The sequence below is a fragment of the Mustela lutreola genome, chromosome 4 (genome assembly GCF_030435805.1).
Source record: "Mustela lutreola isolate mMusLut2 chromosome 4, mMusLut2.pri, whole genome shotgun sequence".
Lineage (NCBI taxonomy): Eukaryota > Metazoa > Chordata > Mammalia > Carnivora > Mustelidae > Mustela > Mustela lutreola.
This window is the reverse complement of record NC_081293.1, coordinates 75237317-75262000: the sequence shown is the minus strand read 5'-3', so window position 1 is coordinate 75262000 and position 24684 is coordinate 75237317. Positions and strand designations below refer to the sequence as shown.

At 35.1% G+C, this 24684-nt stretch overlaps 1 protein-coding gene across 8 annotated transcripts in view; it reads right to left on the bottom strand.

The window, feature by feature from the left end:
• LOC131828977 (phosphatidylinositol 3,4,5-trisphosphate 3-phosphatase and dual-specificity protein phosphatase PTEN-like) overlaps positions 1-24684 on the bottom strand; it is a 96728-nt gene that overhangs the window by 38623 nt on the left and 33421 nt on the right. For 2 of the 8 annotated variants that reach the window (XM_059170275.1, XM_059170277.1), the window contains exons 2-3: positions 23251-23377; positions 22911-23059 (exon numbers count right to left, since the gene is read on the bottom strand). The exons of 4 other annotated variants lie outside the window; for them this stretch is intronic. In XM_059170275.1, the coding sequence (XP_059026258.1) occupies positions 22911-22951 (41 nt within the window). In that variant the 5' untranslated portion in view covers positions 22952-23059; positions 23251-23377. The remainder of the gene's footprint in view (positions 1-22910; positions 23060-23250; positions 23378-24684) is intronic. 2 more of the 8 variants (XM_059170276.1, XM_059170279.1) reach the window with 1 other exon arrangement.

The following is a 24684-nucleotide window of genomic DNA, read 5'->3' as shown; positions in this document are numbered from 1 at the left end:
CTTTTCTTTCTGCACCCCCATTCCACTTTTCTTTCAGTCTCTCTCTCAAACAATAAATACATAGAATCTTAAAAAAGGAAAATAAAATTCTGATAAAAATCCAATATATCAAATATTTCTTTTGTTTACAACTTTGTATCCTTTCTGAGAACTCTTTCCCTACCCCTAGAGTTCACAAAGATATTCTCTATGCTTTCTTCCAGAAGCTTTATACTTCTACAGCTTTTTCTCAGTTTGCATTTTAATATGGTCAGAAATTTAGAAATTTAGATAAATGCTAAGGATAACTGGGATAACCCAAACAAAAACAAATTATTTGAAGGACAGTGACTATAAAATTCAGAAAACATTGCTATCTGCCGTATCTTTTCCTCCAAGGGTTTTTTGTTTGTTTGTTTTTGTTTTTGAGAGAAAATGAGTAAGCAAGAATGATCTGCAAAATACAATTTTCTCCAAGAAAGCTAAAATGAGCAGTGAAAAAGGTATTTTCGGGGACTAAAAATTCACTTTTAGTACATTTTGGGTCTGGGACTGTTAAGTTTTGAATCCAAATATATAAACCAATATTGTATAAATAAGGAAACACTCATCTTATAGCCCAAATCCAAGGAACATGATTCACATGTGGCTGCCCTGCACACACTTAAGTGGGGCTGAAATACCAAAACAGTCATAGCAGTTATCACAAGTTTTCAGGGAGAGATGGAGGTTTTCACTATTCACTTTTAACACTTCCGCAACTGTTAAAACATAAGCATATACTACTTTCCAATGGGAAAAAAAAAAGTGTCCCACTGTATTTTCAAAAAGAGTATAAATTGACGAAGTTATATATTAATTATTTTATCTCCAGAAAGTCAGTCTGATGAGCTTAGAAATCCAACTGTTTTTGAACAGTATATTTTAGTTTACATGAAATAAATATTTTCATATACTATTTTTGAATTAGAAAAAAAATGGAAACCTGGGTTTTTTTTTTAACATGACAACAGTCCTCCTTGAGAAACAGTTTGGGTTTTTTGGGATATTTTAAATTTTTATTTATTTATTTGACAGCACAAGCAGAAGAGGAGGAGAGGGAAAAGGAGGGCTCTCCTCTGAGCAGGAAGTCCAATGCAGGGCTCAATCCCAGAAGTCAAAGGCAGATGCTTAACTGACTGAGCCACCCATGTGCCCCCAGATATGGTTTTAATGAGATTCATGCAATTCCTGTTTATAAAGATTCATGATTGGGTGCCTGGGTGGCTCAGTGGGTTAAAGCCTTTGCCTTGAGCTCGGGTCATGATCCCAGAATTCTGGGACTGAGCCCCACATAGGGCTCTCTGCTCTGCGGGAACCTTGCTTCCTCCTCTCTCTCTCTCTCTGCCTGCCTCTCTGCCTACTTGTGATCTCTGTCAAATAAATAAATAAAATCTTGAAAAAAAAAAAAAGACTCATGAGGCTTTTTAAAGTGGTATCTTCATTCATACAAAGCCTGTCTCGAGGACATTTTTAAAAAAATTATTAGCAGGGGCACCTGGGTGGCTCAGTGGGTTAATAAGCCTCTGCCTTCAGCCCAGGTCATGATCTCAGGGTCCTGGGCATCAGGCTCTCTGCTCAGTGGGAAGCCTGCTTCCCCCCCTCTCTCTGCCTGCCTCTCTGCCTACTTGTGGTCTCTCTCTCTCTCTCCAATAAAAATAATTAAAATCTTAAAAAAAAATTATTAGCATACACTACCATAAAATTGCAAATCTGATATCAGTGAAAAACAATGATTAACAAAACACAATTTGTCAAAATGCTGGTCACTGACCTTTAAATCCCTCCTAGAGGCACAGCCATAGAAAGCTCAACCTTTAATTTCATCAAGACACTTCCTGTGTTATTTTAGCTGGTGTCTATAACTTATATTCAAAACCAGCTTTTTATTCTCTTTTAAATTTCAAGTATTATTTATCAGAGACACAAGTGCTAAGAATGTCTGCTTCACAAGCTTATATTTTCTTACATTTCACTCAGGAAGTACTGAGAACTTAGTAAATAGCCTGAATGATTCCTTTTAACATGATTTTTTAAAAAAAATCACTTCAGTTCTTCAGTTCTAGAGAAGTAAACAATTTACTAGGGAAATCTTTCATAAAAACTATATATCCCACAAAATAATACTGATTGGGCTAGTAAAATGGAAATAAACACTAAAATGGTAAATAAGCATCAAGCTGCTGGTGGCTTGCTTACCAGTGTGCAATATTAAGGCTATTAAAACAACATCCAGGTTGGAGACTGGGGAAGAATATCATTAATGATTAGCAATGTCTAACATCAGTCGGGAAGAGAGAATAATATTAAAATTTTCACTGCATTTGCTATTTCTGGAAAAAAATCAATACAAATTTATGGGTAAAATTCAATAAAAAGCAAAATTTGAACATTATAAATTATTTTATAGTAGTAAGGTTATTGTAAAAATTTCAGGACTTAAATAAGTTTGTTCTTAAAATCGTTTTATATTGGTTTTCAATACAAAGGAGTCATCTATTGCAAGTTTTCTTACAGTAGCATGTATATACTTTCAACCATTATAGAGTATCTGGTACAGGAATTATCCTCTGACTAGAAGCAAATCTAAAACTGGGCAACCATTTTGGGCACTAAACAAAAGGCAGCACAGGCTTACAATCCTTCAGAAAAAAGGAACATGCCTACCTCACTTTCAGTGTGAAGGCTCTCTTCTGACACAGGGGGGAAACAGAACAAATGCAACAAAGGTCTCACCGAGGTAAAAGGCAGAGATTGAGTTTGGGGGTGCTAAGACAGCTGAAGTTTGTAGAACAAAAAGGCAGAGAAAAGGGATTGAATAGGAGAACCTCAGAAGTCTGTGTGGAAATTCACCTTTGGTCCTTGGCCAAGAGTTGGGCTGCATATGTGCAGGATCTGAAAGCATAATGGAGATGACACCAGAGATAGCACAGCCAGGAGGAGGAGTTCTGGCCCAGCCAGAATGGAGAGACTTCATTGAAGCATACGAGGTATTCAGCTGAGCCCCCAGAAAGGCCACATCTTAGAATTGAGGAACATGCCCTAAGACAAAGGACAAACCTGAAAGAAGCCTGCCTTAACAAAGAAAACCAAGCCTAACCATACCAGAAGAAACGCCTGCCAAAATGAAACTCAACACCCTTAAAGAAAGTAACAATCCAGATTCCCTACAACATTACCTTTCACAACATACAACATATCAATCACGACATTAAACAATTAAAATTTATTAGACATGCAAAGCAGAAAAATAAGACCCATGACCAAGAGAAAAAAGCAGTCAATAGAAACTAATTCCAAGATGAACCAGGTGTTGGAATTAGCAGATATGGACTTCAAACAGCTAATACATACATGAATACAAAGGAAGATAACTACAATAAGTGAAAGAATGAAAACTCTCAACAAAGAAACAGAAACTATAAAAGACAGAAATTCTAGGCCTCAAAAGTTCAGTATCTGGAAAGAAAAGTCTACTCTTAAAAGAAGACTGGAGACTGCAGAAGAAAGCTGTGGCAGACTGCATTTTTCAAGAAGGACTGCATCATCCATCTCACATAGCTCTCCTTTCAACCTAACTTTAACACTTCTTCCATCAACTGGTAAAGTCTATTGTTCCTCCCCCTAAAACTTGGGCACACCTTTGTAACAACCTGAATCAAGAGAATATAGCAGAAGTGGTATTATGTGATTCCTAAGACTAGATAATAAAAATGTCAAGCACTTCCACCTTGGACTCTGGATTTTCACTCTTGGCACGAAGTTAACACTATATGATGAAGCATGAACTAACCCACGTGGAGAGACCACTTGGAAAGGCCAAGTAGAGGGGTGCTGGCCAATAGTCAGGCTGAAGATCCAGATAACAGCCAGTATTTACCAGACATGTGAGTGAAAACACCTGATTTGGCCACAATTTGCCAACTCATTTCTAGTTAGGGAGTCCCAGACTCCAGATATTTTGGAGCTAAAACAAGCCATTCCACCATGCCTATTCTGAATTCCTAACTCACTGAATTTGCACTTGCAGATAAAGTAAGTAAATGCTTTAAAGCTGTAGAGGCAGGTTGATATGCAAAAATATTAGCTGGAACACAAAAATATGAATCTGACAGCAAATTAGTAGTAATTATCTAATCTGAAGAACAGAAACAAGAAATTGAAAAAATGAACAGCTCGTCAGTGACCTGTATAACAATACAAAGTAGTTTATCACCTGTATTACTGGAGTCCCAGAAGGACAGGTGAAAGACAATGGGACTTGAGTGGCTCAATGGGTTAAGCATCCAACTCTTGGTTTCAGCTCAGGTCATGATCTCAGGGTCCTGAGATAAGGCCCCACTTCGGGCTCTGCACTCAATGCAGAGTCTGTCTGAAGATTCTCTCTCCTTCTCCCTTTGCCTCTCCCCCCATGCTCTCTCTCAAATAAATAAATAAATCTTTAAAAAAAGATAAAAAAAACTAGAGAAAATTTGTTGCCATCAGACCTGCCCCTCAGGCTGAAGGGAATAATGGGAATAAATGTAAAAGAACATTTTTTCCTTCCCTTTCTCTGAAACACAAGTGTATAAAGCAAATAAAGTAACACTGTATTCTGGGATGTAATACATAGGTAGACATAAATTCTTCTTTTATAAGGTTCTTACATTTAATGCTCACAATATCAACTCTAAGAGGACTAAAATAAACTAAAAAGTGTGTTTTCTAATCCTTATTGCACAACCTCTAAAATTAATTATATATATATATATATATATATATATATATATATATATATATATATATAGCTATAAAGTCAACAGAATTAAAATGGAATACCTACAATTATTCCATTAATCCCAAAGAGTACAGGAAAAGAGGAATGAAAGAGAATAAGAATGAATGAATGAACAAAGGAGTATTGAACAACTAAACACAAACAGAAAAATGGTAAACAAAACATTTCAATAATTATACTAAATGTAAATGGACTAAATACACCAATTAAGAAAGTCAGTGATTATAAAGCAACTTTAAATTTGATCTTACAGTATTTTTTTATGAAATATAGTCTATGTAGGTTTACATATACTTGCTTTATAAACTGGAGCACTCTACAGGCAAAATAAAACACAATGTTCAATTGTGAGGAATGCAAGATTACATTAAACAAATGCAAAACTCAATCTAGCTGCTCTACACACTTATACCAAATTAATAAACTTGTTCCAATAAAGGTAGGGGGGAGGAATCTGGGTTGCAAGATAAACTTTCTTTATAGGCCTCAGAAATTCTGTTACTACTCTGGTGAAGTTACTATGACAGTCCAGGGTCTGATCCTCTACCTTCCGTGTAAGATGTAATCCTATCAGTATAGTGAATGGTACTTTGGTTCAGAAACAAATTCAAACTCATGTCATATGACTGATACATAAATATCATAAAGACCATAACAGCAATATATTAATTTCCTTGAAAAGTCGAACTGACACAGGAATTATCCACATCTTTATGACAAGTTCAATATATTTCCATAAGGAGACCGACCAAAAATTGAAAGTATAGTGCTACTGAATAAATGTGGAATCAAAGAAAAGAAGCTAGTTAAAGCAACTTCTAACAAAGACATTTTGATGTCTCCATCTTTACAACAGGAATTGTCTTGCCAAAAATATCTGAGGTTCATTGGCTAAAGCCTGACCATGCTTTTTCCATGTTTCAACAGCTAACTGATCAATCCATCCACCGGAAGGGCTTCATGTAGACTAAATCTATTCTAGACAATTAAATTCAAGCTTTATTGGAAAGCCTGAGTCATTCTCTTTCTTGAAAGTGAACTGGTATATCTGCTTGTCAATATACACTGCTAATAAAGTTTATATTATTAGAGCATTTGATCACTTTTAAATGCTTGGAGAATTGATAAAAATTCATCTTACAAATATTTATTGAGTACCTCCTCTGTGACAACTACTACTGTATTTACAGGGTATTACTGACAACCACAATCATAATAACAAATGCTCCTAGAAGTCTGGGAGAAACCCAGAAGCAAATCCTTTTTAAAGATATCCCATTCAGAAAAGACTACTACTCCAAAAATAGGTAAAAAAGAAAAATTCATATCTGAAAAGAAAAAAAATTAACTACTTATTTGCTACATTTTTCTGTAGCTAACTCATTATTTGGCACCCTATTTAGTTCTGCTGCATTCATGTTAAATTAAAATTTGCTCATACGGTGCCTGGGTGGCTCTGCAGGTTAAGCTAAGCCTCTGCCTTCAGACCAGGTCATGATCTCAGGGTCCTGGGATCGAGCCCTGCATCGGGCTCTCTGCTCAGTGGGGACCCTGCTTCCCCCTCTCTCTGACTGCTGCTCTGCCTGCTTGTGATATCTCTCTCTCTCTCTCTCTCTCAAATAAATAAATAAATAAAATCTTTTTTAAAAATTAAAATTTGCTCTTAGAACTCTAATAGACCTGCAGCTGCCATTGCTACTACTAAAACATGAAATTGGGTTGTTGTTTTTCTTTTTAATATGTAAGTCATCTCTGCCTTAATCCCATTAACACAGGCAAGCCCCAAACACTCTTTTCTCCTACTCATTTTTAGGTTGTCAAACTTAAGATCAGTTATACATCCAATACAAGTAAAGTATCCTGTTAACAATGCAATCTTAACACTTGCCTGCACTGTACTGCCTTCTCCTCTATTACTTCAAGTTAAACACAAAAGGAAAACTAAGAGTTTTATATTAAAGTCTGATCAAAGACAAGGATCCCCAGTAGGAAAGAAAATCTATTCTCTCAAAAGAGGAATAGAACTAGAGGAAAAAGAAACAGCAAAGGAAGTGAGCTATCAGTGAAAAAATTCAGAAAGCTATTACTATGAACTAAAAGCTGCCAAGCACTTCTCCAAAGAAGTTGTAACATTTTGCACTTTTACCAACATGGATTAGAGTTCCAATTGCTATATATCCTTGCCAACACATTATTACCCCTTGAAGTTTTAGCTATCCCAGTAAAATTTGAAACAGGGCTTCGTTATCTTTTAATTTCCATTTCTCCAATGATTTATTTTGAATATATTTTAATATATTTACTTATCATTTAAGTATTTTCTTTTGTAAAGTTTCTGTTCAAAAATTTTTTTTGTCTTTTCTTTATGGGGTTGTCCTCTTACGAATTTTTTAAAATCATCTTTATATTGCATTGAGTTTAAGTCCTTTGGATATATGCATTGTGAGTACTTCTTCCAAATTTGCTGTTTTTGTTTTTGTTTTTTAATTTTACTAATGGTGTCTTTCAAACAACAGAAGTTTTTAATGCTGATCAAGTCCAGCTTGTGAATTTTTCTTACCCAGTTAACTTCTTATGTACTAAGAAATCTCTGACTCGGGACGCCTAGGTGGCTCAGTTGGTTAAGCAGCTGCCTTCGGCTCAGGTCATGATCCCAGCGTCCTGGGATCGAGTCCCACATCAGGCTCCTTGCTCGGCGGGGAGCCTGCTTCTCCCTCTGCCTCTGCCTGCCATTCTGTCTGCCTGTGCTCGCTCTCTCCCCTCTCTCTGATAAATAAATAAAATCTTAAAAAAAAAAAAGAAATCTCTGACTAAACCAAAGGTCACAAAGATTTTCTTCTCTGTTTTTATCTATTCGTTTTATACTTTTACATGTTACTTTTATACTTCTATCTACAATATCCATTTGTACGTAATATGAGATTTTTTTGTATTATCAGAAGTAATTGTCTTCATACTGATATTCAGTTGTTCCAACACCATTTGTTAATATGAGTATCCTGTCCCCAGTGAATTCTCTATCATCTTTTCTAACAACCTATGTCTGAGTTTTCCTGTAATCTCTCTTCTGTTCCATTAACCTAAATATATATACCTTTTTTCTTTCAGTAATTATATCATATGACCCAGCAATTCTTTTCATGGACATTTAACCAAAAGACATAAAAATATATGTCCACAAAAGTCTTGGCCATGAATGCTCACAGCAGCTTTGTTCATAATAGACCTAAATTTACAATAACCCAAATGCCAATCACAGGTGAGTGGATAAATAAATTATATCATAACCATATGGTGGAATACTATTCAGCAATAAAAAGAAAAAAGTCATTACTGATATAAGCAACAACCAAGGTAATTATGCAAAGACTAAGAAACCCAACCAAAAAAAGTACATACTCTATAACTGCATTTATATAAAATATTAACACAGTCAAAACTTAACTACAGTGAAGAATTAGAAACTTCCCAGAATCAAGGCGGGGGGACTGACTATAGGGAGACATGAAGAAAACTTTTATGGCACTATAAATGGTCTAAATAGTGAGTGTGGCAATGTTTACATGGATGTATATACATGTCAAAACTCCCTGAACTGTACACTTAAAGTGAATATACTTTACTGCAAATAAATTATACCTCAATAAAGTTGATTTTGAAAGTAAGATGATTATAACTACCGACATGTAAAATGCAACCCACGTCAAAATATCTCAAATGTATTTTGCTTAATACCAGAGATAGAAATACAACAAGTATATCACCTTCAGGAATGAGAACTTTTTAAAATGAAAAGCAAAATGACATTCAGAAAAGCACTGTCCAGGGTGCCTGGGTGGCTCAGTCATTAAGCATCTGCCTTGGGCTCAGGTCATGATCCCAGGGTCCTGGAACTGAGAGCCCTGCATCAAGGCTTCCTGCTCAGCAGCACTGCCCTATATGACTTTCCTCAGTGATGAAAATGTTCTGTATCTATGCTGTCCACCACAGAAGCCACTAACCACATGTAGCTATTGAAAACTAAGGCAAATGAACATTAATGAGTAAATTTATCTTAACTAATTTAAACATAAATAGCTACATGTGGCCAATAGCTAACATATTGGACAGCACAGGTCTAAAACACAGAGATCATTGAAAAAACACAACAGACCACAATACATATGCTTAGGAAGGTAGTGGAAATGGGTACATTCTTGGAATAGAGCATAAAATTAAAAGAGGAAAGTTACAGTAATTACTGGGACTTTACAACTGTCAAAATACCTATTGACAAAGTATTATTTTCTTTTTAATATTTTATTTATTTATTTGACAGACAGAGATCACAAGTAGGCAGAGAGGCAGACAGAGAGAGAGGAGGAAGCAGGCTCCCCGCTGACCAGAGAGCCCAATGCGGGACTCGATCACAAAACCCTGAGATCATGATCTGAGCTGAAGGCAGAGGCCTAACCCACTGAGCCACCCAGGTGCCCATGAAAAAGTATTTTCAACCATACGCAGTTTTCTAACAAATTCCTGGTATGTTTGATTAATTTTATTAGTAGATTAATACAATAAAGAAGAAAACTAAAATTCTGGACGTATTTCTAACCTAGAATGAGGAACAAGTTTCAGTGGAAATGCCAGGAAACAGGGAGAAAGTGTTTATATAATTTTAGAGTTCACGTCAGACAAGGAAGGAAATACTGGCATAGTTAGATATGATACAGATCAGTAAAACAGATTTCAAAAGCTTCATTTAAATAACAGGCTATGAATTCATAACTCAAAATCCAAAAGGAAAGATTACAGAGAGACTAATTTAAAAACTAAAATTCTATATAAACAATCAATAGCGATATTAGTTTAAAAAAGGCAAATGAACAGGAATTATCTTAGAAAACCAATCAATACAGTTGCAGAGAATTCACTCACAATGTTCATATTTAAAAGGTTACAACCGGGGGGGGGGGAAGAATAACCCTAGTGGAAAAAAGGGAAATAATCCTAGATGAATACAAAAGAGCATATATAAAGGAACATAAGAATAGTAAAGACAAAAGAAAAGGCTTGAAATGAGGAAAATGTCTGGATCCAAAAAGAACATTAAATAAGGTAGAACTGCACAGGTTAGGGAGTTGTATGACACTAGAGCCAGAGATAAGCAGAACTCGAAAGAAAGAAAGAAAGAAAGAAAGAAAGAAAGAAAGAAAGAAAGAAAGAAAGAAAGAAAGAAAAAAGAAAAGAAAAGAAAAAGAAAAGGCAAAGCTAGGCTTAGGAGCCACTACATTCCCTTTCACTTCTATTGTCTCTGTCCAAGAGAAGGTTTGCTCTGATTCAATAACTCAAGAGTGGTGGATGCATGACATTTTTCTGGATTAAAATTGTTTCAATTTGCTATTTAAGCAAGGTTATTTCTTAAAGAATATTCTTGAACAAACAACTGTTAACAAAATCTTTGACATTCCATGATTAGACATATTAGTAAAGCATACAGTTAGCAATCAATAATTTGAAAGAGAGATAATCCATCAAGCTCTCTGTAACAGCTTCACCTGAATCTCGCAGTCATAAAATTCAAAAGACCAGCAAGGCAGGGCATTATAAAATTGTCTTAAGAAAGAATACCACTAACTTCCTTAATTTTTGAAGCATTCATAAAAATCATTAAGAAAAAAAAACTTTAAATATGTTGAAGATAGGGTCAGTCAGTATACATGTACAAACCAAAAGGAAAAAAATATGACCAATAAAGATCACAAAGTCGCTTAATCTCACAATTAAAGAAATGCAATAAAAGTCAAATGACCCAACAAATTACAAAAAGTTTAAGTTTGATAATATTGTTTGCCAAGACTGAAGGGGGAAAGATGCTGTCATACATGTTGGTGAGAATAAATTCCACTGTGGAGAAGAGAAAAACTCCACTGCTCCACTGCTAAGGATCTACCTTCAGTAAATACCTGTTAAAGGACACCAAGGTATGTGTGTGAAAATGTTTATTAGAGTGCTGTTTTCAATAGTGACAAACAAGAAATAACCTAATATGGATTGGAGGGACTGTTTATTATGGAATGATCATAAAATGGAATAAAAGCCAATAACAAAATCAGTTCCATCTCCATGTCGAAATGGAAAATTCCTAAGTATGGTAAATGGAAAAAAAAAAAAAAAAAAAAAAGCAAGATGCAGAAGAGTAGGCACTATGTTCTCAACTATTTCTCTTAAAAAGTGGATGTAAGAAGAAAACAGTTTCTTAAAGAATACCTGAAAGTTTTAACTGTAGGTATCTTTGGGAAGAGAGTCTGAGGATAGGACGTGTGAAATAAGAGAAATTTATAGGAGGTATTAGTACTCTTTAGGCTGTTCAGCATCCACAATCATTCTAATTTGGAGAGAATTTCAAGAAGTGAGAAGCAAATATTCCCTTCCTTATCTTCCTCATCATGGGTGCAAGTCTAACACCAATTAGGTCCTCCTACTCTGGACACTGAATCCTAGGTTGTGACAGCAAGGGGCAAAGGAGTCAGATCACTGAAAGAAAGCTCCAGAAGTGCTGAAAGCTTATAAGCACAGTCATCAACATGTAGTCAAGGCAGCATTACCTGGGATAGCAAGTTTTCAAGCAGCCATGTCCTAAGCAGAGACTGCCTTATTGTAACCTATTGACCATGCCTTGCTTCCCTCAAAGCAAGGCATGGTCTTTTGCTTCTGCAAAATTTCTAAGCCTGATTCTCTACCTATGAGCTATCTAATATTTTTCAAATAATTCTTTTCTGCTTAATTAGAGCTACTTTCTGTCATGTGCAACCCAGAACTCTGACTCCGTTCTTTTATTATCCTATAGCTGTTCTGTTTTTTTGGCTTTTGTTTGTTTTTTTGTTTTTTGGGTTTTTTTTTTTTGACTAAGGGCTGGTAAAATACTTTTTATACTCCCTTTAATAATGTGAACTATACAATTTCTTATCTAGCATTTTGCGCAACAGTGAGACTGGCAGGAGGATAAACAATCTATTTAAGAGAAAATATCACAGCATTTTTAAAAAGGGGGGAGGGTAAGTTCTCTCAAAGAGCTTGAATATTACTTAGGAAAACATTCACCATGGCTGCCCCTCCCACTTCCTCCTCTCTCCTCCCAAGGATTTCATGCCCACAATTGGCTCACTGCCTTATAAATTTGATACAATGGAAAAGCGGAAAAAAGCAAGAAAACAGCACTTTCCAAAGGGAAATGGGAAAATTTAACTACAGATAACTTGGAAAGTAGACTAAAAACTTAAGAGCAGAGAGGTAATACCCTCAACATGTGGAATAGAGTACAATCAAAGACACACTATACCTTACTTCAAATAATATCAATATATAATAATCTGAATTCATTAAAGACAGCTGTGAGAATACAGTCTTTAGTTTTTAGAAGTCTTTTCTTTTCCTCAATTCCTATGAACTCCTATGAGCTGCCAAAGTGCATTTTAAAATTATTTTTGTCAAAGGAATACATAAACACGTATTCCAAAAGATATAAAAAAAACTTGTAATAAGAAATTGTTGAGGGAGCCTGCTTCCTCCTCTCTCTCTCTCTGCCTGCCTCTATGCCTACTTGTGATCTCTGTCAAATAAATAAATAAAATCTTTAAAAAAAAAAAAAAAAGAACATATGCTCCAAGAGCCAAGCTGCCTGGATTTGAACTCTAGCTTCACTTACTAAGTCATCTTTTGCAAGTTACCCATCTTCAGTTTCCTGCGTAAAATGGGACTGGTAGGAGGTAACATTTTCTTTTCTTCTCTGCTTAATTTTTATTCAAGCTTTTATTTAAATTCCAGTTAGTTAACATACAGTATAATATTAATTTCAGGTATAGAAATTAACCAGGTGTAGAAATTAACTGCATGTAGTTAACTGTATACTAACTAACTGGAATTTAAATAAAAGTTTGAATTAAAAATTAAACAGAAAAGAAAGTGCTACCTTCATTAAAAAAAAAAGTACTTATCACATAGGGTTGTGATAAGGATTAAATGCATTAACCTATGGAAAACAACTAGAACATAGTGATAGCTGTCTATCAGTTAAACAAATGGGACAGACCTATACCATTAGGGCTTACTGTAACGATTTGGGTATTTTTTTTTTCCAATGACACTCTTTACTGAATAACCTAATCCTTCTAAAGAGCATCAAAGTCTAATAGAAACCTTAACTCTTTGAAATCTTGACTATAGCAATTTGCCTTTTAAGTATTTAACATCAGAACAAATGTAAAATATTCCCAAATTTCCCAAAGGGAACAAAACAAAAGACTGCTTTCCCCTTGTTATCAGTGGCTACATGAAGTAAGCAGAGAGGTAGAAGGAATTTCGGTCGGCCCTCAGAGGGACAGCTACCATTGCTATGGCAGATCTGCAGACACAGACATATGATGTTCAGTACATGACCTTTCACCCCACCTCTAAGCAAACATGCTCAGTTTGTTTTGTTTTAATTCAGGTATAATATACATACAATAAAATACAAGATCTTAAGTGATTCATTGATGAGTTTTGATAATCATATATATCATGTTGGAGATTCTTGATTCAAGTGCTGCAATAATCCCCTCTCAAACATAGAATGCTGACTGCAAGAAAGAAAATAATAAATGATAATTAAGTTCTAAAGCCTGTCCACAGAAGTCAATTTCACCAATAACAGAACTGACACACTAGAAAATGATGCAGCTAGTATATGAGGTAACTCAATTTTTACTGGTTGTTCTTAACATCCAATCCTGACTTAAAACACTAAAAGGATATTCTAAGTTACACCAAATTAACAAAATGCCTTTAGAAAAAAACATGTGAGCTGAGATTTCATATTGACCTTGTCTCAAAATTTTACTTGTACCCAAATTAATGTCATTTGCACTACAATTTTAACTAGAATTTTCAAATAGAGAACAACCAAAAATAGCTCCTTAAACCTTATTTTATGTGTCCCTGAATATAGACAGTCTTATTTTAAGTACAATTATTAAAAATAAAGCACTTCTGAAGTTTCTTTGTAGTACTACTCAACATAATATATAGATATACTTATCCCCAAACAAGTTATAAACTAAAATACCAGTATGCAGTACTAGTATTCAAACCAGTAACACCTTTTTTCTGCCACAATTATTTTAAGAAAAATTACTTCCACAGATCACATATAAGTTATTTTAAAAATTCTAGTTAACTGGAAGCGGTAACATACATGGAACGCAGATGGCAAATAGTAAGTGACATGTAGATTACAGAGGTAGTGATCAAAAAGCAGTAAGAGCAAACCTGAAGTTGCCTACCTCACAAGAGGAACTGACATTGAGCTGAATCGGCAGCAGGAATGAAGGAATAAAGTCAGACTAACAAGAGGAGACAAGAAGAATCAAAAGCTAGTTAGTAAATACCAAGACTGCACCATTTAATTCTATTTTCCAGGAATTTCTGGAGCTTTTCCCCTGCTTTCTGTCAGGGCTATCAACCAACAGATGCTTAAGGATCAGGTGAGGAGAAAAAAAATTCAGCCACTGATTCATAAGCTACATCAGGTCTACATTTTTTTTCCAACAAATTTTAACAAGTTTAAAATTAACAAAGAGTTTCCATGTATGTCACAGTTATATCCATATTCGCATCTTCACTAATCAAATTATGCTTTAAACAACTGCCACTCATAGACTTATACGGGAGTCTCATTTAATGCAAGATTTTTTATTTCTGACTAGGTATTCTTTTTCTCTATTAAATGTGTAAAATGTTTGTATCTGGTTTCTAAATTGAAGATTCATATTGGTAGGAAAGCAGAAAAAGGAGATGCTGATTTTTCCAGTTGATAAAGTGCTAATTGCATTATTTGAAAACAATTTGTCCTAACATATAAAGCATATAAGTATTCCTGTACAGAGCAAATTAATGCTGCCTAAAATCTGATTTTATAAAGTGAAAAGGGTGCGTAAGCACCAAAGCCTAAACTACAGAAATATTAAAAATATTTCTCAAAAAAATACAGAAAACTACAAAAATATTAAAAATATTGCTCCAAAAAAATTTGGGAATTTTAAGAATAAAGCATAGTGGTCAGAAACAGCACAGGACACAGGAACATTTGTTTAAATATTCCCAAGGTGCCAGGCCTGCATTAAAATACTTCATGCATAATGTCATTTGTTTGTTTATTTATTTTTATTATGTTATGTTAGTCACCATACAGTAAACCATTAGTTTTTGATGTAGTGTTCCATGATTCATTGTGCATAGTGTCATTTAATAAATAGAAGACCAAAGTTCCATTCTCAGCTTTGCAACTTAAAAGCCTATGACTGCAGGTAAGTTACTAAGTCTCTGGGCCTCAAATATTTTTGTTTCTTTTTTCTGCAAAATGATGATCCTAACACCTGATGTAATTTCTTTATTGGTTGTTTCAAGGATCAAATGCGGTATCTGGAAATATCTTTAAAACTATAAACTGTAAAGGGCTATTAGAATTGTAATAAGAAGCTGTTATGATTTGAGGTTGCATGGACTAGAAATATCCTGTTATTTAATCTTAGTTTCAATGTCTCATTACAAGGCAACTCAATATGATGTTTTTATAAACAAATTATAAAAGAAAAGAATTCCAATATATTCACTTAAATCCACTTTAACATAAATTTTAGGTTCCTTTTAACACTTCTAAATTAGCTGCCCACAATGGCAAACCAAAAAGGAAAACTGACTGCCAAGTAATTTATGAGCTCTACTGGAGCTTTCTAGTCCTCCAAACAATTAGGACCTCACAACTTCCTCTAAAATTGTTACATTATACCAACTTGCCTTGACTGAAGAGTTTATACACATTTTTGCTTTGAAAAGAAGTTTAGATGTCACTATGTGGAGTTCTTTTTGTTGCTGTTGTAGTTTCGTTTGTTTTAAGCAGGCTCCATGCCCAGCACAGGGCTTGAACTCACAAACCGGAGTTTAAGGGTCCCATGCTCTACCAACTGAGCCAGGCTTAGATCTTACTTTCTGAAGGAAAATACCACATTCTTCAAAGGTAACATCAAGAATTGCTAGTAATTCTTCTACTTAGTAACAATACCATAAATTGGTTCATTTGGCACAAAATCTGCAATCTGTAACAAAGAACTATGAAACTGTTTTACCTTTTATTCCAGAAACCCCACTCTAACAATGTGCACTAAGAAAACAATGTAAACTATGCAAAGATAGTCACAATATACTGTTTTTAAAGGGAAAAAATGGAAATAATCCTAACACAGCACAGTAAGCAATGCCTGATATTTAGCCCAATGAAATGCTACCTATATAGCTTTAAAAATGACAAATACCCACTGACAGATAAAAATTAAGCTGTGAATACCTAAGAAGGTAATTGTGAGCATAAACACATTAACAAAGAGGGAATGATAATTTCCAGTGACAAATACCTGACACAGAATCAACTTCTTCTATTGTTTAAATTGAATATTACAGTTTTAAACAAATACTTTTTAAAGGAACAATCAAGGCCCTCTGAACTTTATTTAAATGTAAGCAAACCAGGACCACAGAAAAATATCTAATCAAGTCACTGATAATGCTAGCAATGCTCTAAAACCCAAAGTACAATTTTTATGTGTATTAGCTAAGGGATTATTCCTCTCAACAAATTTAATCAATTTTTCTTCAGAGCTGTTATGAAATAATGTATCTACAACTGTTCAAACGTACATCTGTGAATCTCTAAAATTTAAGTTGCCCAACTAACTGGTTTTAACGAGCGTAAGAAACAATTACCTCCTTCCTAGCTCTCTGGATGAATACGATAAGGCAGATTTCCTGTTTCAGAACTCTGCTGCTGTTAAAATACACACATGTAAACCCCGCCCCCTCCCTGCCATGGTTCTGCTCCCACTAACAAACATCCAAGATTGACTACCAATGACAAATCAAATAAAATATGGTTATAACTTACAGAACAACTTTCAGAAAGATCATCAGTCCAATATGCATTAGATATACTTGTCAGCATTATATACCTGAACTATAAGCCAAACGCTAACCTAATTTTCTACAGCAAAATCATAATAAAGTATATGAAAAATTAAAAAACTTAAAATTATGACATCAATCCAGCATTATTGTAAAGTACATAAGAGTGTATCTTTTACACTCTAATCTTTATATTCAGTGTTAGGTTTATAGTACTTCTGTAGTTCATTTCATTATAAAAGCCATGCTTTTTATCATTTAATTTACCAGAGATAACTATCTAAAACACTAGATTTGGGCTGCTCTTTAAGGTCACTAACTTTCACAAAAAGAAAGACATTCCAACAGGTAAGACAAAAAAGATGATAAGGGATGTATCAATAGTTTGAGAACAAAGGCCTAATAATATTTAGTGCAAATTTACTCAATACTAGTAAACTACTTTAAAAAAAAAACACAACAGATTCCAACTTTTCCAACTCTATTGATCTTTTAGATGCAGCCATGCACAAATTTCCTAATGTTCGAAACTACTACACATACATAATACGAAGGAAAAAAGCTCAATACAAAACGTATCGCCAGCAAGTGGGTTTTCATTTTCCTTCTAATTAAGCTAAAACTGTAAAACTTCTAAATTTACTTCTATCAAATTTACCTTTCAATAAAACCACTGCTAATTTGAACCATTTTAATGGAAGAAAGCTCCAAACAAGTGTGTGCTAGGCTGCTTCATTTTATATTTGGCTTTAATATAACAGACCCAAATCTCTTTATTTTATATCTAAGCCAGGACATCATCTAGAAATGACTTGCTTTTTTTTTTTTTTTTCCAAGTGGCAAAAAGAGTTTTGCCTAACTGCTGTATTTTAATCCTGGAAGGGTTTATACTAATATAAACTAGAAATACAGGTCTACTTTAAAATATTAAGGCACAGATATTGGCATTTATTACTACATTAATAAGAATCATATTACTGATTTTATGAAAACTGCCTTGGTTCTAATACTGAAAAACATGATTTATATTCTCATTGAGGATATTTTTATCATTATATCAACTTTATAATCACTTGAATAAGTGGATCATCAAAAAAACATCTGAAATTACATACACTAAAATACTAGCCAAAATTCATATTTTAAATTTTAGTAATATGCAGATTTAAATATACTAAAAATTATGAGAGCAAGTCTACATTGCTTGGTTTGAAAAGGCAGTACTTTTACTTTTAGTCAGCTACCCATAAATGCTTGTTCCTAAAGCAAGTATCATTTTAGTATAAATCCAATTATCACAATTGGGGGAAAAAAGCACAATTACTAATCAATTAGCGGTGGAATCTTCATATGCAAAGGAGAATACACAAAAAAACTTCGAAAATTATTAAGCTGAAACATGAAAGATAAAAAGGGAGACAACTCTGTCAACCAAAAAACTGTTTAAAAACATAAAAAGGTCAACATACAGAAAAACAGAAATACCAACAGTTAGATGGGAGGGACAGAAATGAAAACAAGGGAAAGGAGCTCATAACACCTCACACCCTTTAAATACTATTAGGCAAACAAAACAGGTAAAGACTGAATATTTGGATAAAAATCTCACCTACATACATGCTCCCTCACTTAATATAAGAGACAGAATTTACACACATATTATCTGTTTATCCAAAAGGGCACCATTCTATTCATGACCTACCACTCAGACCCGAACAAATTCTATAAAGTGATGCTTGTCAAACAATCTACTTTCATCAGACATGAGTTTTAAATTGGCAAGATGATTCTTACACAAAAAATAGGGGCCCTAAACACAAAGTTAGATCCTATCTACACTGAAATAGTATGCCTGATCATATTAATCATTTGGCATAACAAACTTCTCAGTAAAAATATCAATAAATAAAGTAGATTAAAACTAATCAGACCCTATTAAGCCCAATATGCAATTTTAAAGACATCTATCCAACCTGGCAACACCAGTTCTTGGGGTGGGGGAGGGAGGGTGTGAAAAGGAATTGTGTTACAGAAACAACTTATATATTGTAGCTTGAAAAAGCAAAATTTTAAGTGGGAAAAATCACTTCACAGCAGAAAGACAAGAACTGAGTTGTGCAAGAAAGCAGAGGACCTGAAAAATATTTAAAGCAAATATTTAAGGAATACATATTAAATCAGTTCCCTGATGAAGTTCCATAATAATGAATTTCTATATATCAAGTTTTAGGAAAATTACAGCTTAAAACTATCAAAATCTCATATAACTTAATATCTCAAGATAAAACATGGTGTTCCCACTTAAATATCCAAATAATCTTGTAAAACTAAAATGACTAAAAGCCAGACTTCCATTACATAAGCTTTAGTTCTCAACCAATATCTTCACATTTTATAAGAAAAATATAAACACTGGCATAACCTCTAAGCTTTATTTTTGCAAAAGCTTAAAATTTGGTATTAGTCTTTAAAGACTATAATTAATAGATGATTCCAAAAAAACAGAAATGTCAAAACCACTCATATCACTAGATTATCTTAACTTTTTCCTGTATTTGAGTAAGAGATCGCAAACCTTAGTTCTTGGACACTACACAGTAATCACAATCTGTGTGACCTTTTCAGTATTAAAAAGAATCCAAATAGCCTTAATAACCAGCACGTGAGTGTATTTTACAGTATTATCTATAATCCTAATCATAGTGAACAGAAACTAGATATGCGAAAATGCATCAGACTTTTTGGTGTGCTGATTCTTATTTTCCATAAATTTCCTACAACTAGCCCACGAAAACTAGCCAGATGTCAGACTGCTTCTTCAGTTTTCAAAAAACATAGATGCACACATTTACAAAGTATTTTTATCATTACTTCATTTTCATTAGTACCAAAAAGGTATATAGCATACCTAGATCAAAATTTCCTTATGCTTATTGAAAGAATTTTATCTCATTTAAAAAATGTTACTCTAACAAGTAATTTTGTTTAAAAAAGAGAAGAGTTTGTTTCTTCCTCAATACTTTTGTTCTAAGTACATGAATTAATACATTTGCTCAAGACATCCTTTAGCTAATAAGGTTAAAATTATCTCCCTGTTTTAATACTCTTAAAAATAAACTTAAATAAACTTAAATACTCTTAAAAATAAACTCTGTAATAAATAAACAAATAAATAAAATGGAACAGTAATCGGCAACTAAAAGGAACGAACCATTGATACAATAACTTAGATGAATATTCAAGGTGTTATGTCAAGGGAAAGAAACTAATCCCAAAGTGACATACATACAAATCTATGTAACATTTGAACTGACAGTGGCAGAGCGCACAGGAGTGAAGAGGCTGTGGTTATAAAAGGGCCAACAGTAGAGGTCCTTATGATAATGGAACTATAGAGTATTTTGACTATAGGGCAGATACGCAAAACCTACACAAGTGACAAAGTTGTACTATACTAAATGTATGCAAACAAATGAAGAGAAGAAAAACTGGAGAGATCTTTCTTAGGCCCCCAAATTTTATCAGTGTCAATATCCTGGATATGATATATATATTTTTTCTGGGTATGATATTTATACAACAGTTTTGCAAAATGTTACCATTAGTGAAAACTGGGTGAACTGTTCCCAGGACTTGCATATATCGTTTCTTAAAAGTGCACTGGAATCTGTAGTCACCTCATAAAAAGAAGTATTTCAATTTAAAAAATTAGCAAGATGGTAGTTCACCTAAGAACTTGCTCCAAATAAGAGCATTAAAATAGAAGCTAGAGATGATCATCCCAGGACCCTGGTATCATGATCTGAGCCGAAGGCAGACACTTAATGACTGAGCCACCCGGGCGGGCCCTGAACAGATTTTTGCCAGTATGTATTCATCCTTGGGGTTCTTCCAATTTGCTTTCTTTACTGTAATTATATTTTCTGTTCTCCTTTCTCAGTTTGACACCTTGCCATGTGTTTGCTATTCCCTTATTAATATCCTTCTTAAATACCTGTATCACAGAGATAATTAATTCAATTAGTACACCCTTTGGAAACTCATGACTTAATATTTGGTCACATAATTTACCTACTTTATGACTACTTTGATCAGATGACAATTCTATCACCAACTAGCTTTCTTCCCAATACTTTTCACCCCTTTTTTCTTATAATCGTTTTGCATGCATTTGTGCTGGTTCCTTTTCCATTACTTGGGCTAAAAGGATGAGAGCTATTCAAGGAAGACCACACGGCAAAAGGTTTACTTGAGAGACGGAACAGAGTCATCCCTTAGGCTAGAGGGGTAACTCATTATGAACAAGGTTTCAGCACATGTTGGTCTCAGTTTACAGATCAACCAGGATGTGCCTTCCTTCCTCGTTGGAGTAGCCTCCACAACAGCTTGCTCTCTTGCTCATCACAGAGCCAGCTCACTGGGGCTGGCATTGCAGCAGCTCCAAATTGAGAAAAAACAAGTGTTGGGCTCCTTTCACAGAAACAAGCCCAGAGGCCGAACTGGGCCCATGGAGGCTCCGACTTCCCCAGCATCTGCCTAGGCCAACTGTCTGATGCAATCCAGGAAAGAAAGGTAGTTAAAGCTCTACAGAACAGTTTCATCTGAGAGAGAGGAACAAGACAAAAGAGAACATCCTTTCCCCTTCCACCTTTCTGACCAGCTGCTCTGGCACACAGCGGTTCACACTGAGACTCGGAACATATCCTGCTAGTCTGAGCAATCAGATGTGCTAATTACAAAGCTACAGTCAACGAGGTAATCACCCCCCTGAGCATTCCCCTCCTCCTAACCAGCCTTACCGTCCCCCTTGCTTCCCTCACTTTTGTAGAAGGTCTGCAAATCCCGATCAACCGTTGTCAAGTAAGTTTTTGCATCAAATTCTATGTCAGAGGAGTACCTGCTAAGATGGCATGTAAGATTATTTCTGCACATTTAGTGTCTATGAGGTGGTTTTCCCTCATGTACAGTCTCTCTTGCACCATCATGGAAACAGGGCTACTGAAAAGTGTGGTTTGTGCTTCTACACTTCAGTACGTCTCCTTTGCAGAACGAAACGGTCTCCAAGGGAGCTCAGCTATCTAGTTCATGGCACCGTTGTTCATGGAAGTTTTAGGTGTGGATGTGCTCTGTTCATGAAAAGCGCACTGCCAGACCCTGTGCGCATCAGAAATGCTTTTGTTTTCTACCCACCTGCTAACATACACACGTTCCTTGATCCATCATAAGCTCTGCTGCAGGTACACTTGCACTGATTTGGGATTTCAGATATCCACTAGTGTCATAGAATGAAGCTTGTCTTGCTCACTTCCCTTAGTGCTTCTGGATGATTTGCAGACAAAGGCAGAAAACGCTGACTTTATACATTTTTCTTCAAGAAGTTCATTTTGTCTATGAAAACCATCTTAACTCAGCTACAGGACACCACATTCTCTGTTTCCACCTTATCTCCAGACTGTTCCTTCTCGCTTCTTCACTGAGTCCTCTCATTTTCATGACTTCTAAACATTAGTGTCCCAGGGGACAGCTTTCATTCAGACCTCTCAAATTTGTTCCTTCTTACTTCTGAGGAGAGGTGGTTACCTGATCCCTTAGCTTCAAATACTAATTTTATAAGAACTTTAAATACTACCATAAGTTGATAATTTCCAAGTAAGTATCTCCAACCTGGGGTCTTCCCTATATCACCTCTGCTGATACAACCAAATGCTTATTCCCATGTAAACCTGTGCATTTTATAATCATTTCATTCAAGTTGATATCATCCAAATGCCTTCATGAATGCCTTCCTTTTCTCAAGTATTACATTTCATTATTTCAATTTATAACCTCCTTGCTATTTTGTTGACATACTATGTATATAGTATGTATATGTGTGTACGTATTATGTATATTATGACATATTATGTGTATAGTATGTGTATGTGTGTTTATTTCTTTTCTTTCCCTATCAGAATGTAAGCTCCATGAGGTCAGGAACAAATTCAGTTTGATCATGTGTTTCAGCACCTAAAACTTGAGTGAGGCACAGCAGGTACTCAGTATTTGTTAAATGTGAAAACGAACATATAAGCAAGTACCTGAGAATAAAAACAATTCATACCATGTCACCTAGTGTCCATCTGTTTAATACATACTAACTCACCTGGGTAGCTCTGACTTGGGGACTCTTCCTCTAGCATCCATGGCTGCTCTCCTTGCTCCAACTTCAGGATCACTTCTGGTTTAGGGATGCAACACGCTGTAATTGGGAAATGACATGGGAATTCAGCGAGGCTCATGGGCTTCAGGGCCCTTGAAGAAGACAGAAGACGAAGCTTCAGGGGCCAATTACAACACTTCATTCTTTACAGTGATTCAACAATCCTTCTGCTTAATACTTGAAATCTCAAACTTAAATATCATTAAACTCAACAAAGCTTCTACAGGTGTCAAACCAAGAATGAAAGTGCATACTAGGAGTCTACACGAGAAACAATCCTTACCCACTGAGACAAGGTGGCTATAGTTCTCTAGCATCACCTCCCTGTACAGGGTCCTCTGAGCAGGGTCCAGATGCTGCCACTCCTCCTGGGTAAAGCCCACAGTCACATCCGCAAATGATAAGGATCCCTGAAAAAGCACATTTGTATTCAAATTTAAGTAATCACAATGGGAAGACATGGAAAAGCTGTCGAAGAACTGTTACGGAGTTCACTATTCACAATCAGAAGATGTGTTCTGGCATGCCTACCTTTGTACTTGGTTGGAGGAGAAAGCATGGCAGACATTCCTCAACAGTGTGATAAATTACCGGCATCCCATCATGTGCCTACATGCCATAAAGAACTCTCTTACCTTGAGAATCTGAAAACCAATAAAACCATATCACTGTTCTCAAGGAGCATATAATCTGACAGACACAAGCATGATGCATCCAACTACCATGTAGCATGAAATCCTACTACAGTAAAACAGGTGCAAAGTAGAGTGAGATTACAGAGGGGAGAAAAGTTCTATTCCTGCTATTAGGGCAGGTTTCACTGATAACACAGTATCATTCATGAGCCTGGGCCAAGAGCATAACCATCCACACTTCTAAAATATGGAGTTAAGGGGCACCAGTTGGTTAAGTGTTTGCCTTTGGCTCCGGTCATGATTTCAGGGTCCTGGGATCGAGCCCCATGTCAGGCTCCCTGCTCAGTGGGGAGTCTGCTTTTCGCTCTCCCCCTGTGTGTATGTGTTCTCTCTCTCTGTCAAAGGAATAAAAATCTTTTTAAAATGTAGTTAAAGGAGTCGGTGAACACACAGGAAAGGACTGCTGGGACTATGTTCACATAAAGAGCTACAGTCGTCTTCAGGGAAAATGCTGTTTAATAATTCTGAACATAACTCCTGTAGGACGGGGTGTCCAAAATGTTTGGTTACTGTTCCATGTAAAAAACCTTTTTCTTTCTTTCTTTCTTTTTTTTTTTTTTAGGAAACCCTTTTTTATAAACAGTAAACTTACAATGTCAATTTATATATTAAATTCCATTATTGTTATTTTTCCTAAGTCACTATTATTTTTTCAGATGAATATATTTGGCATGTAACATTGTATAACTCTGATAGGCTTATATACTGTAACGATTGCCAATGTAGCTGTATTTATTGTATTACATAATTACAGCACATTAGTGTGTATATCCATTTCACTGTATACTAGATTTCTTCATTCTTCTCTTTATGGATTACAATAAATCTAGGGAGATACCCAAGTATTTTCTTCCCATAACTGAACTGACTGTCTTATACAGTTCATAGGTTTTATACCACCCATTTATAAAATGACCACTGTGGAAAATACAGCAAGAAGAAACAGAGACATATCATTCCCAGGTTATCAAAACAAACAGCTAATCAATGTTCATGTCATACACTAAAAATTGGTTACTAGG